This window comes from Podarcis bocagei (assembly GCF_964188305.1).
Source record: "Podarcis bocagei genome assembly, chromosome: 3".
Lineage (NCBI taxonomy): Eukaryota > Metazoa > Chordata > Lepidosauria > Squamata > Lacertidae > Podarcis > Podarcis bocagei.
This window is the reverse complement of record NC_138127.1, coordinates 64,105,935-64,119,502: the sequence shown is the minus strand read 5'-3', so window position 1 is coordinate 64,119,502 and position 13,568 is coordinate 64,105,935. Positions and strand designations below refer to the sequence as shown.

The window sequence follows — 13,568 nt, the reverse complement described above, 5'->3', positions numbered from 1 at the left end:
ATGTTGTCTTCTATGAAGGAGAATGACCCATGAACAAACAGATTCCTTACTGAGTGCCTAAGAACATTCCTTTGAATATATATATATATATATATATATATATATATATATATATATATATGGGAAGCCCCTGAATATGAGCATTTCGGAGGTGGGAACTGTGCAATCTGATCTCTTTATTTTCAATTAAATAAATAACACTTTTTACTATATTTAATTTCAGTTAATGGCCATTATCACATGTGCTGTAAACTATATACATCACTAACTAAATACTTTTACATATCAAAACAAAAATGCTTCATGAACTTTCTTAATGCAGGTAGGAAATATTTTTTCTTAAAAAACCTACATACTAACACTTGTAACATATCTACCTCCAGGACCTTTATTGGATGTAAATAATATCCTCTGTATCTCTAACATGGGAGATAACAATATCCCTTAGATTTTTAATAACTCAGTTAATTGTAGTTTTTGACTTATCACGCTGACTCGTCTCCCAAGTTTGCATGAGAAAACTACCCAAGTTCTATTTTTTTAATAAAAAATGCAGTGTTTCAATGATAAAGCATTTCAAGAAGATTGTTGCCCCCTGAAATAATTTATCCCTACCCTTCTGTGTGCAAGATAGGATATAACACCAGTTGAGTCTTGAGAAACACATTGATTTTGATTGTTGGCTGACAATAGCCTGGTTAATCTATGAAATTATACACTGGTAATGAATAGAGACATAGAATCATGTAGAGGCGAAGACAAATTAAACAGGAACAAAAAAATTGCTAAGTGCAAGGAAATCCTAGAGGATTGTGGTGAGTAAAATCCTACAGGGTTTGGTTGTGTCCTGCCAGTTGCTCCTATTCAGCATGTAAATAGGATTCTCTGGAAAATATATTGCAGAAATGTAGAATCCAGGGTCATTAGTATGATAGTGAGTGACACCTCTTCAGCCTAGGGCTCTGACTCTCTATTAATTATCTTGCCATAATGGGGTACTGATGTAGGAGAGGTGACTGCTGCTGAAACCAGACCAAAATAATGGTGAGCTCAGAGACTTTAGAAGAACAGGCAATTCTTAGCCTTGAAGTTCTCCTAGATCAGCCACTTTCTTAGAAACATTGCAGTGAAATTATGAGGATGTTACTTCTTATGAGAAGATCAAGGAACAATTCCTGTGAAACCTTGTACTTGGGCATGAACACCAAAGTACAAAATATGTGAGTGGCATATCCCTTTGTACATTACCTCCATTCCTGCTTAAAATGCATGTATAGCAGTAGGGTCCCTGTGCATATTTGTTTAAAGAGAGAAGAATGGGACTAATATGAGATGCAGGCACCGTTCACATTTCAATCATCCTTCATGTGTTTTGACATTGGGTACAAAATGTCTTGCAGGGACCACCTCTCCTGGCTACCTTTTCCAGCATCTTTCTATCCACAGGAGTAGAGGAAACATTCACCCTCCACAAAAGAAGGAAGGGAAATTCACTTTATTTTGGGGTGGCAGAAGAAAGTTGAAGCAACAGGAGGGTTTTGTAAGGAAAGCCAAATCCTGTCCTTCCAACTGAAAACTTCATAGAACTTGAAGGGGCCTAACTTTAGTAATAAAATCTACAAGCAACTACCTTTGCTGGTACTTGGAGCTTTTGGATTATGCAGATTACAGCAACACACCTCATAATGGGCACTTACAGGAAGGAAGATACTGGAAACAGACTGCAACTGTGCAGCTACATCTTCACTGATCTTCTCTTGCCTTTTGAGCACTATTCTATGTGCTGATCTTGGCCTAGAAAACATTTTACATGCTGCATCTAACAGACATGATGGTACATCTTCTACCTAATATCAAGCTACAATCTCTAGGATCATGTTTTAAGATTGCTTGTATGCATTTGGAGAGCAAAGGGCACTGTGTTTTGTCTATTTACAACTTTTGCAAAGAATACTTTTCAAATGGCTACATTTTAAATGTGGAACAACATTCCCATCAAAGCCCTCACTAGTGTATTTTGAAAGCAGTGTAAAATCTGATAATTAGATTTTGCTTTTAGTGGTGTGGTATTCAAACAGATAAAATGGAAGGATAGTTTTGCTATGTCTAAAGGTCATTAAATATAGAAAACCATGGACCAAAAAATGCTAGTTAGATGTTATGAAATAATGTACAATATAAAACGTAAGATGTAAACAGTAATAACAATCTTACTTCAAAACTCTTGACTTCCTCTTCATTATCATCATCTTCTTCATGGCAGCTCTGAAACCACGTGAAAAGAACACCATACTTACAAACGAACTTTTAATGTCAAATTCTCTTGTTTTACTGAGAAAAATCTCCCACTTAAAAAATGTGCTAAGTACATACTGTGCAAAGCCCAAAGTCACACAAGTGGACTTCCCTGCACTAAATGGTTTGCCCCTTCCTATTTTATTCCCTGAAGTCTTCTATGTTTCATGTAATATGCTCTGGAGAGTCCCCAACCCCTTGGAGCAGCGGGAAGAAAAAGAAAGGGAAACCCCATTGTGCAGTACTCAACAACTGGGTCTTTTACAGTGCTTGTGTGTGTTTATAGTGATAAGCAAACTACCTTGGGCTCAGTTTTTAACTGAACTCAGCCAACAGATATATTTTACTCAAAGAAATTATACCAGCTGCATAACAGAGTCTGATCCCTACCCCAAGACCCTCCAAATACCATTTCCTTTTAGCCCTTTACCTGCCTGTGGCTTTCAGATGCCCTGGGAAAATTGCATTTCTCAAAGCTCCTAGCATATTGCAAACATTGGAGTGAGAGACACTTATCCCTCCCAACCTGATACTGTAACCAGTAAATGGTGGGTGGGATGAGTCAGATTAAAACCTGAGTTAGAAAAGGATATGGGGAATCATATGGGGAATGCTTTTTAAGTTAAGCATTGCAAGTCAACAAGGTTTGTATTTAGAGTCAAACATTTACAAAACTTGACATTGCTACTAGAGATTGGGTAAAAAAATGAAGAAAATACCTTTGCCATTATATCAGCATATGCCATATAAAGATAATCTTCTTCCAGTTTACTGTAGTGTAATAAAATAAAGAATAAGTGGTTACTGTTTATCATAAAAGAGACAATTGTTACATACCCATGAAGGGTGCTCTACGTGACCTCAGGTAGCAGTTACTCCTAGTGGTGCAGGCCGAACAGATCATTGTCCAACTTTGACAAAGCTTCTGATGTTTTGCTGTGTCTATAGCCAGTTCTAGGGTGGCCGTGAGTCCTGGAAGACCTGCTTCCTGCCTTGCAAGCCTGTTTTCGTCTGGCCTGGCAAAACAGGGCCCTGACTGTCTCTAGCTGCAGAAGCTGAGACTACTTAACAGACTCTTTAACAGATTCACTATTGTTTAGTGAATTTTGGTGGGGTGAGAGGTGTTTGTTGCTGTTACTGAAAAGTGGCAAACAAATAAAAAATTCCCTCACATTATTTTGCCTGTTCTCCTAGAATATGGTTTTCAGCAAATGAAATATAAACAAACAAGGTCCTAAGGACAATCGTAATACCAAAATATTCAGTTAGTAATTGTTTTGTGTTTGTACTTCAGTAACAGAAGAAAAGACAGAAGAAAACAGAAGAAAAGTTTCCTGCTTGGCAGGGGGTTGGACTCGATGGCCCTTGTGGTCTCTTCCAACTCTATGATTCTATGATTCTATGATATCAACATCTTTCAAAATTCAACTTTGCTCAACTTTAGCTAAAACATTTTAGTTGAAATCGCTATAGCCTTTTCTCTCTTAGTGATGAGTATTTTTTTAAGAAAGAGATATATATGAATTCAAAATTAATTAGTATTTATATTTCACAATCCCATTTAAAATCCTAGGAGGGAAATAACTGAAGAACAATTAAAACACTATGTGTTATATCCAACCAAGACATACTCAGAGCACACCCGCTGAAATCAATGGATCATGGCTAGTCCAGTGATTTCATTGGGTCTACTCCAATATTGATTTAGTACAATACAATTCTATGAACTGGCCCTAATTTATTTACATTTAGCCCATTACTATTTCCAAGTGAACTAAAAATGCAGATCTGGAGAGAAAGCAATTAATGAAAAATCATAAATATCCTCCCTCTCCCATCACTCTCACCATTTTTCAGTTAATGCTGTTCGACTGAACAGTAAAATAAGCTGGTGCAAAGGATCAACTCTCTTAATACATTCATCTTCTTCTGGTGGTTCTTCTCCAGGTTTCTATTAAAAAATATGAAAACATCAAGATTTTAAATAATTGATAACTTGTAAATGTGTTTATGTAGAAGTCTTATTCATATGGCATCAAATTTACTTCCATATAATTGGACTTAAATGAGGGATGCTTGAGGAATTTGTTCTTTTCAATATGAGCTGAACTAATCCACATGCCTCAGACTAATGTGTGGATCAGAACTCAGTTGTCCAAAGACTTTCCCCTTTCCCAAATATTATGTCAAAGCTCTTGACTAAAGAAACCACACCAAACTATGCAGTGTCTTTTTTTCTTTAAAAAATGTTTAGGGATACTCTCATTTTCCTACTCATATTGAAATACTGCCCCTCAATGAGGCCAAACTTAGATCCACAACATTTTTAGGGGTATGCGTTGCATACCCCTGCATCCCCCCAGAAAAAAGCACTGAAACTATGTTTTAAAATAGCATGTTACACCGTCTGCTAGCTATAAGAACCTGTGAGTCCCTCTGCACAAGCGTCACCAATAGGATTTTTAAATGGCTTTGCTATGGTCTCTTGAGATTCTAAACTTAATCACATTGGCTAAAGAATTTCTAATGCCAACTGATGTCCATAAAAGAAATAACCACAGCCTCATGTCTGGTTGAAATAATTTTTATCTGAAAATCACATTGCTGCTTGCTCATCACAGCTCCAAGCATGGAACTGGGGATGTGACTACATTATCTTCCCCCACATTTCCTTCACTGCCTCCAGTTTCCTGCCTCTCTGGATCTTACTTGCTGAAGCAGGTATTTTAGTCCAGCTGTTCAAAGTTCCTTTGCAGGGCTCCCTCTGGCCTGCTTTCCTGACTGTTTCCACTTGATCCAGGAGTTTCAATGTGCCCTAGATTTAGGGACTGGGAAAGGTATATTTTGCTCCCTATCCTAAGAATATGGTTGATCAGGCCAATGGCCCAACAAATCTAGCAGCCTGTTTCACAGTGGCCAAGCAGATGTCTGCAGGAAACCAGCAAGAAAGACCAGAACATAAGAACACTCTCCCCTTCCAGCAATTGGCGGCATATGCCCTGACATTGCCACCTCTTGGAACTACCATGCTGTGCCCAGCAATTGCCCTCAACATCAACAAAAGGTTTTAAATACCATGAACTACAAACATACTGCTAAATCTTCTATCAGTGTGTCTTCAAAGTAGTGGTCTTCTGTTTCCACCCACGACTTGTCATATCCTTGAAGAAAGAGATTGACAGCTCGATGCCTGAAAAAGGAAAGGGAAAGTAGTGTGTATGTATGTGTATATGACCATTCCATATTAGTCTAAAATTTTGAACATACCGAATAAGCAAAATAAATAACTACAACTGGTGAACAATTTAAAAAAGAGGTCTTTGTTGTTCATTCCATAAAGCTTATTATGAATTACAGTGGTGCCTCGCAAGACGAAAAGAATCCGTTCTGTGATTCTCTTCGTCTAGCGGTTTTTTCGTCTTGCGAAGCAAGCCCATTGACAGATTAGCGGATTAGCGCTATTAGCGGCTTTTAGTGGCTTTTAGCGGCTTATCGGATCAGCTGATAAGCGGCTTAGCGGCTTAGAAAAAGGGGGGAAGGGGAAAAAAACCGCAGGAACTCGCAAGACATTGTCGTCTTGCGAAGCAAGCCCATAGGAGATTCGTTTTGCGAAGCACCTCCAAAACGGAAAACTCTTTCGTCTAGCGAGTTTTCCGTCTTGCGAGGCACCACTGTAACTGGATATGAGGATTCATTGACTATAAGCATGATCTGGCACATGGTTTCCAATTTCCTGTAAGGAACTAAGAGTCTCTAGCAGTGAAGAATCCAGCAGCAGGAGTCAAGCGCTCTGTGCCACTGTAGTAGCTCACTAGTTAAGAGAGTCGCTGGCCTGATCTTTGCTGTGCTACAGCATCACAAATGCCCACAAGTGGTCTTGCAGCTACCAACACAGCAAGGATCACATGACAGGATCATGTGACAGAAGGGGACAGCTGCATTCCACGTGGTCCCATAAACCTACTGGTTTCACTGACCCAAGCAACACAGAAATGAGGCACAGAGTGAACTACTCTTGGATGCAGTGGCGTAGCGTGGGGGGTGCAGGGGGGCCGGCCGCACCGGGCGCAACATCTGGGGGTTAGGGTTAGGGGGCGCAAATCCACGGGTTAGGGGGCGCAAATTACTTGCCTTGCCCCGGGTGCTGACAACCCACGCTACGCCACTGCTTGGATGGACCGATATTCACTTCATAGAATCATAGAATCATAGAATCATAGAATCATAGAGTTGGAAGAGACCACAAGGGCCATCGAGTCCAACCCCCTGCCAAGCAGGAAACACCATCAGAGCACTCCTGACATATGGTTGTCAAGCCTCTGCTTAAAGACCTCCAAAGTAGGAGACTCCACCACACTCCTTGGCAGCAAATTCCACTGTCGAACAGCTCTTACTGTCAGGAAGTTCTTCCTAATGTTTAGGTGGAATCTTCTTTCTTGTAGTTTGGATCCATTGCTCCGTGTCCGCTTCTCTGGAGCAGCAGAAAACAACCTTTCTCCCTCCTCTATGTGACATCCTTTTATATATTTGAACATGGCTATCATATCACCCCTTAACCTCCTCTTCTCCAGGCTAAACATGCCCAGCTCCCTTAGCCGTTCCTCATAAGGCATCGTTTCCAGGCCTTTGACCATTTTGGTTGCCCTCCTCTGGACACGTTCCAGTTTGTCAGTGTCCTTCTTGAATTGTGGTGCCCAGAACTGGACACAGTACTCCAGGTGTGGTCTGACCAGAGCAGAATACAGTGGCACTATTACTTCCCTTGATCTAGATGCTATACTCCTATTGATGCAGCCCAGAATTGCATTGGCTTTTTTAGCTGCCGCGTCACACTGTTGGCTCATGTCAAGTTTGTGGTCAACCAAGACTCCTAGATCCTTTTCACATGTACTGCTCTCAAGCCAGGTGTCACCCATCTTGTATTTGTGCCTCTCATTTTTTTTGCCCAAGTGCAATACTTTACATTTCTCCCTGTTAAAATTCATTTTGTTTGTTTTTGCCCAGTTCTCTAATCTGTCAAGGTCGTTTTGAAGTGTGATCCTGTCCTCTGGGGTGTTAGCCACCCCTCCCAGTTTGGTGTCATCTGCAAATTTGATCAGGATGCCCTTGAGTCCATCATCCAAGTCGTTGATAAAGATGTTAAATAAGACCGGGCCCAAGACAGAACCCTGTGGCACCCCACTAGTCACTCTTCTCCAGGATGAAGAGGAACCATTGATGAGCACCCTTTGGGTTCGGTCAGTCAGCCAGTTACAAATCCACTGAGTGGTAGCAGAGTCAAGACCGCATTTTACCAGCTTCTTTACAAGAATATCATGGGGCACCTTGTCAAATGCCTTACTGAAATCAAGGTAGGCTATATCCACTGAGTTCCCTTCATCTACCAGGCTTGTAATTCTGTCAAAAAATGAGATCAGGTTAGTCTGACATGACTTATTTTTCAGAAATCCATGCTGACTATTGGTGATCACAGCATTCCTTTCTAGGTGCTCACAGACTGTTTGCTTAATGATCTGCTCCAGAATCTTCCCTGCTATTGATGTCAGACTGACTGGGCGGTAATTATTTGGGTCCTCTCTTTTCCCCTTTTTGAAAATAGGGACAACATTTGCCCTCCTCCAGTCTGCCGGGACTTCGCCTGTTCTCCAGGATTTCTCGAAGATGACTGCCAGTGGTTCTGAGATCACATCTGCCAGTTCTTTTAATACTCTTGGATGCAGTTCATCTGGCCCTGGAGACTTGAATACATCTAAACTAGCCAAATATTCTTGTACTGTCTCCTTAGTTATTCTGGGCTGTGTTTCCTTTGCTGAATCATTTGCTCCAAATTCTTCAGGTCGGGCATTGTTTTCTTTATCGGAGAAGACTGAGGCAAAGAAGGCATTGAGGAGTTCAGCCCTTTCTGTGTCCCCTGTTTGCATTTCACCATCTTCTCCTCTGAGTGACCCCACTGTTTCTTTGTTCTTCCTTTTGCTACGAACATACCCATAAAAGCCTTTTTTGTTGCTTTTAACCTCTCTAGCAAGCCTGAGTTCATTCTGTGCTTTAGCTTTTCTGACTTTGTGTCTACACGTGCTGGCTATTTGTTTGAATTCCTCTTTGGTGGTTTCCCCCCTTTTCCATTTTTTGTACACATCCTTTTTTAATCTTAATTCAGTTAAAAGTTCTTTAGATAGCCACCCTGGCTTCTTTAGGCACCTTCCATGTTTCCGTCTCATTGGTATTGCCTGACGTTGTGCTTTTACTATCTCCCTCTTAACAAACTCCCAGCCATCATGAACTCCCTTTCCTTTTAGTATTGCTGTCCATGGGATCTCACCCAGCACTTCCCTAAGTTTTATGAAGTCGGCTTTCTTAAAGTCAAGAAATTGAGTCCTAGTATGCTTGGCTGCTCCTTTCCGCTGTATAGTAAACTTCAGAAGAGCATGATCACTCGCGCCTAATGATCCTTCCACTTCTACCCCACTAACCAGGTCATCAACATTGGTTAGGACCAGATCTAAAATGGCTGTTCCTCTTGTTGCTTCTCCCACTTTCTGGACAATGAAGTTGTCTGCAAGGCCAGTGAGGAATCTGTTTGACCTTATGCTCTTGGCTGAGTTTGACGTCCAACAAATATCCGGGTAATTGAAGTCCCCCATTACTACTATCTCCCTTCCTTTTGCATGCTTGGCCATCTGTTCCAGGAAGGCATCATCTATGTCCTCCGTTTGGCTTGGGGATCTATAGTAAACTCCCACAATGAGGTCTCTGTTATTCTTCTCTCCCTTAATTTTGACCCAAATGCTCTCACATTGGCTTTGAGGTTCTAAATCTTGGATCTCTTCACAGGTATACACATCCCTGACATATAACGCCACTCCTCCTCCTTTCTTGTCTGGTCTGTTTCTCTGAAATAGATTGTATCCCCCCATTATTACATTCCAATCGTAGGACTTATCCCACCAGGTTTCAGTGATGCCTATTATGTCATATTTAGTTTGCTGTACCAAGAGCTCAAGCTCATCTTGTTTATTTCCCATGCTTTGCGCATTAGTGTACAGACATTGAAGTCCATTAATCATTCCCCCGTGTCTCTTATTTAAGGATTTTTTCCTCCCACCACTAGGTCCGCGTGCTGTTTGCTCCATTTGGTCTATGACATTTGGATGATCATCTTCATTAATTGATAGACTCCTACCTTCAGGACATGTAGATCTGAAACTACATGTCACCTTTCCTCCCTTCTATAAAGTATTGACTATAAGAAGATATAGATAGATGATAAGTAGATGATAGATAGATAGATAGATAGATAGATAGATAGATAGATGAGTGTGTGTGTTTCATGTTTTGTGGAATGTGATCCAATTTTGAAACTGATTTCTGATATTATAGATTTCATTCTCATTGCATTACATTGTACACTGCTTAGAGAGTATTGTGATTAAACATTATATACATTGTCTAAATCAGTAAATAAAGTAAGAAGCCTGTACTCTACGTGGGGCTGCCCTTGAAACTGACCCAGAAACTCCAGCAGGTGCAGAATGCCGTGGCGACTCTTTACATGGTCCTCACCACAGGATCACATTCACCCAGTGCTATACCAGCTGCACTGGCTCCTGGTGGAGTACAGGATCAGGTTTAAGGTGCTGGTTTTTAACGTTTAAAGCCCTATACGGCCTAGGGCCCTCATACCTACGGGACTGCCTCCTCTGGTATGCCCCACGGACCTTACAGTCTGCAAACAACAACACTCTGAAGATCCCGGGTCCCAGGGAAATTAGACTGGCCTCAACCAGAGCCAGGGCCTTTTCGGCCATGGTCCCAGCCTGGTGGAACGCTCTCTCACAAGAGACTAGGGCCATGCGGGATTTGACATCTTTCTGCAGGGCCTGCAAGACAGAGCTGTTCTGCCAGGCCTTTGGCCAGAGTGCAGTCTGACCTATTTTCCTTTTTATAAGAACAAGCATGAAGGGGGCCTCCCAGGCTGTTCACAGGTGCTTATATGATCAGTGAAAGCAGTTGGTCCTGGCAAGTATTAACCGCTCTCAATCTTAACCTGATAACTGCCATTTGTCCAGATTTTAATTTGTCTGAATTAATTTTAAGATGTATTTTAATTAATTGGTGCCTGTTTTTATGTATACTGTGTTATTTATATGATGTTAGCCGCTCTGAGCCCGGCTCTGGCCGGGGAGGGCAGGGTTCAACTAAAAATTATCATTATCATTATTATTATTATGTTTCTTTTTGCAAAGTACAAGCAGAGAAGCCAATAAGGCTTGCAGAGCCTGACTGGGAGCCGCTATGATTGGTCTGATCACCCACAATAATTTTTAAAGGAAGTGTATAGCCAACCTGCTAGGCATTTTTAAAGTTAACCATCTTAGTTCCTTGTTCAATTGTATTCCCTCATTCACCCCTCCCCTCCTAGTTAGCAATATACCTAGGTGGACAGCAATATAATATACACAAATCTTCATGATCACACTCACCGTGGAAGATTATATAGTGGTGCCATTCTGAAGCAAGCCACCACCGCTCTTTTTCTCTGTTTAGATAGAAGTTTATGCCATACTGCTTTTTTTGATCTCTGAGGATGCTCAACCTGTAGCACACATAGAAACAGAAAACATAAATTAAACACCTCTTCTAGACTGTTGCTTCATTTAAAAAATAATAATTAAAACCTCATAACAGTTGCAGGCCAAAAATACTATGCTGAAGTATGGTGTTAGCTTCTTATTGGTTCATCTAAAATGCCCTAAGCCTAGAACACAGTGTCCCCCCTGCCAAATTATCCCCAGTTAGGACATCTTGCTCTATTGGTTTTTAAAATGTTAAGAAATATTATATGCAATACTATGCATATAATTTGCTTAGTATGTGCAATAACCAAATGCATATATATGAAATAACCAAATGTTATATAAATGGCAAAATGAAAACTTTTAAAAAAGGTTTTGGTCATCCCCATTCAAACCTTTACCAGAATATTATGGCCACAATCTAGAAAATTATGCCCCCAGCAAGTCTTTGAAAACATGTTTCTTGAACAACCGCTCCCCTGTTGCCCCACAGGAAACTGCTTTTAAAAATTAGATTTCAGAAGTCATTTGTGATACAGCATGCAAGTCTGCTGTCCAAAGGAAAACAAAGCAGATGTTCCACAGCAAACATGGAAGATTTTGGATATGCTTAATGTTATCTGGAATATAGCTTACTACTTCTAGTAGTGGTGGTAGATGAAGGGACTAGCAGAGGGAAAGCTTTTCTTTTTAACTTCCCCACTTCTAATTTGAAAAATAAATAGTTCAGAAAACATTTAAACTACCCGTGGCATACTTGTCTATTTTGTAAGAAAGATCAAGACCATTAAAAAGAATTTAATGTTAATTGGAGTTAAATAGAATTAGCTAAAACATAAAATATGAAGAAGGTTACAAACGTTACGTACATTGGTCACCACAGATTTACTTGGGAAACAATATTGGTCTTTATAGTTAATCAAAAGATAGTACTTCAAATCACATGCTGGTGAGGTCACTTTTAAATTAAAGAACAGATCTCTGATAAAAGAGACAAATTTACCTAATTACCATGGGGGGGAAACACATAAGGATCATACTGTGAATACGGAAACTTAATTAGTCAGGCAAAGAAATCAAAGCACCCTTTGGAGGTAATTGTGTATTACAACTGTGTATTAAAAAACAACCCTCAGTGCGGAATAAACAAATTTGGAACAAGCAGGTTATGAGAACGGGCATTTTAAAATGTGATTTAAAATGTGAGTTAAAAGACAAAAATATATTCATGGGTAAATAAAACTATTAATAGGTAAAGCTAACATAATTAGCTATATGAAAAGACACTCCATACTTCCCCTTTTGAAAAATTTTCTGCCCCGACTAGGGAATTTCTGGAAGTAATAATAAAAAAGAAAGTAATAGATGTAGCAAAAAAAGAAAGACCAAAACAATGTACTTTATGTCACATATAGATAAAAGAAAGCTTTGGAGAAAAGTGGAAAACATTAAGACTTGATGGCTTTTGATTTAGGGCCAAACAACACACAAAGTCAAACATGTCACCTGGAACTGTGTGAATATTTTTAAAAGTGTACACAGCAGTCATTTTGGGACCCAATCAGGATCACAGTAACATTTCCTCCTGCACTGTGTAGTCTCATGAACAACTCCAAAGCTGCTAACTGGCATGGGAGGGAAGCTCTATTGTGTCAGTGGCATGTTTCAGAATATAACTGCAAAAAAACAGTCTAACTTGGAGCATTAAATCAGGTTGACTTTATTATGGTGGTATGTGCCATTAAATTGTTAATCTCCTACTCGTGGACAGCATGGAAGTTTTAAATGAAAGCTAAAGAAAATCATTGAGTTATGCCAGCAAATACTGTGGATCTCTGTATTGAAAATACTTATGTATGCACTTCCTAGTTGTTTTTCTGTAAAATACACATTCTGAACAAAATAGATTCATGTGTCCATAATATTTTCTCCATACTGTACTATTGTGGTAGGAATCCCAGATTCCCAAACTGTCACAATGCTACAAAAAGTATACACGTTAAGAAAATTAAAATATATATCTCTAACCTGTTCCAGATGAAAAAGCACACTAGCTATATCCAGGACCCTTTCCACTGTCTTCTCTGGATCTGAAGTAACATCAGTCCTGTTTGGTAGATCTTTGTAAAGAGCAACCTGCCACCTAATGGCGGGATCTTCAAGCTGCAGGAAGAAGGGATTTTATGAAGAATGTAAGCATTAAAAATAAGTACCAACTTGCGAGGACCATTATAAACCATTCTTCTAACCAGAACTAGCCTATGTGGGTTGCCAAGACTCCCTTGTCAAGTCTTATCCATCCATCCATCCCTACCTCCAGATGTTGTTGAATGACAATTCCCATCATTCCTAACCACTGTTCATGTTGGTCGAGACTTTGAATTCAACAACATCTGGAGAACCACAGGTTCCCCACCCTTCTCAAAGGGGATAACACTGCCCCCTCACTGGAGGACAACCAAAAAGCTGTTTTAACTTTCTAGTCCTTTACCTTGAAAGTTCCAGCTGCTACCATGATAGCATGATAGATAATGAGTTTCAGTGGTCCCTTGGTTAAGGGCAGATCATAAATAGCATTATAAAACTTCTTAAATTAGGTCAGTACTATTTCAAAGCAGGTCTGTCTACCTTATTGAATAGAGCAGGGCTTAGTTCTGAATAAACATTCATAGGACCACACACAACGATGCAAGAAGTGGC

At 40.0% G+C, this 13,568-nt stretch overlaps 1 protein-coding gene across 18 annotated transcripts in view; it reads right to left on the bottom strand.

Annotated features, from left to right (window-relative positions):
• The window catches only part of RYR2 (ryanodine receptor 2), a 246,048-nt gene that overhangs the window by 45,162 nt on the left and 187,318 nt on the right, over window positions 1-13,568 (bottom strand). For 12 of the 18 annotated variants that reach the window (XM_081187964.1, XM_081187977.1, XM_081187974.1 and 9 more), the window contains 7 exons: window positions 12,897-13,031; window positions 12,168-12,202; window positions 10,776-10,889; window positions 5,389-5,485; window positions 4,143-4,246; window positions 3,015-3,066; window positions 2,215-2,265 (listed from right to left, as the gene is read on the bottom strand). In XM_081187964.1, coding sequence (XP_081044090.1) covers window positions 2,215-2,265; window positions 3,015-3,066; window positions 4,143-4,246; window positions 5,389-5,485; window positions 10,776-10,889; window positions 12,168-12,202; window positions 12,897-13,031 — 588 coding nt within the window. The remainder of the gene's footprint in view (window positions 1-2,214; window positions 2,266-3,014; window positions 3,067-4,142; window positions 4,247-5,388; window positions 5,486-10,775; window positions 10,890-12,167; window positions 12,203-12,896; window positions 13,032-13,568) is intronic. The other 6 variants (XM_081187979.1, XM_081187981.1, XM_081187965.1 and 3 more) reach the window with 1 other exon arrangement.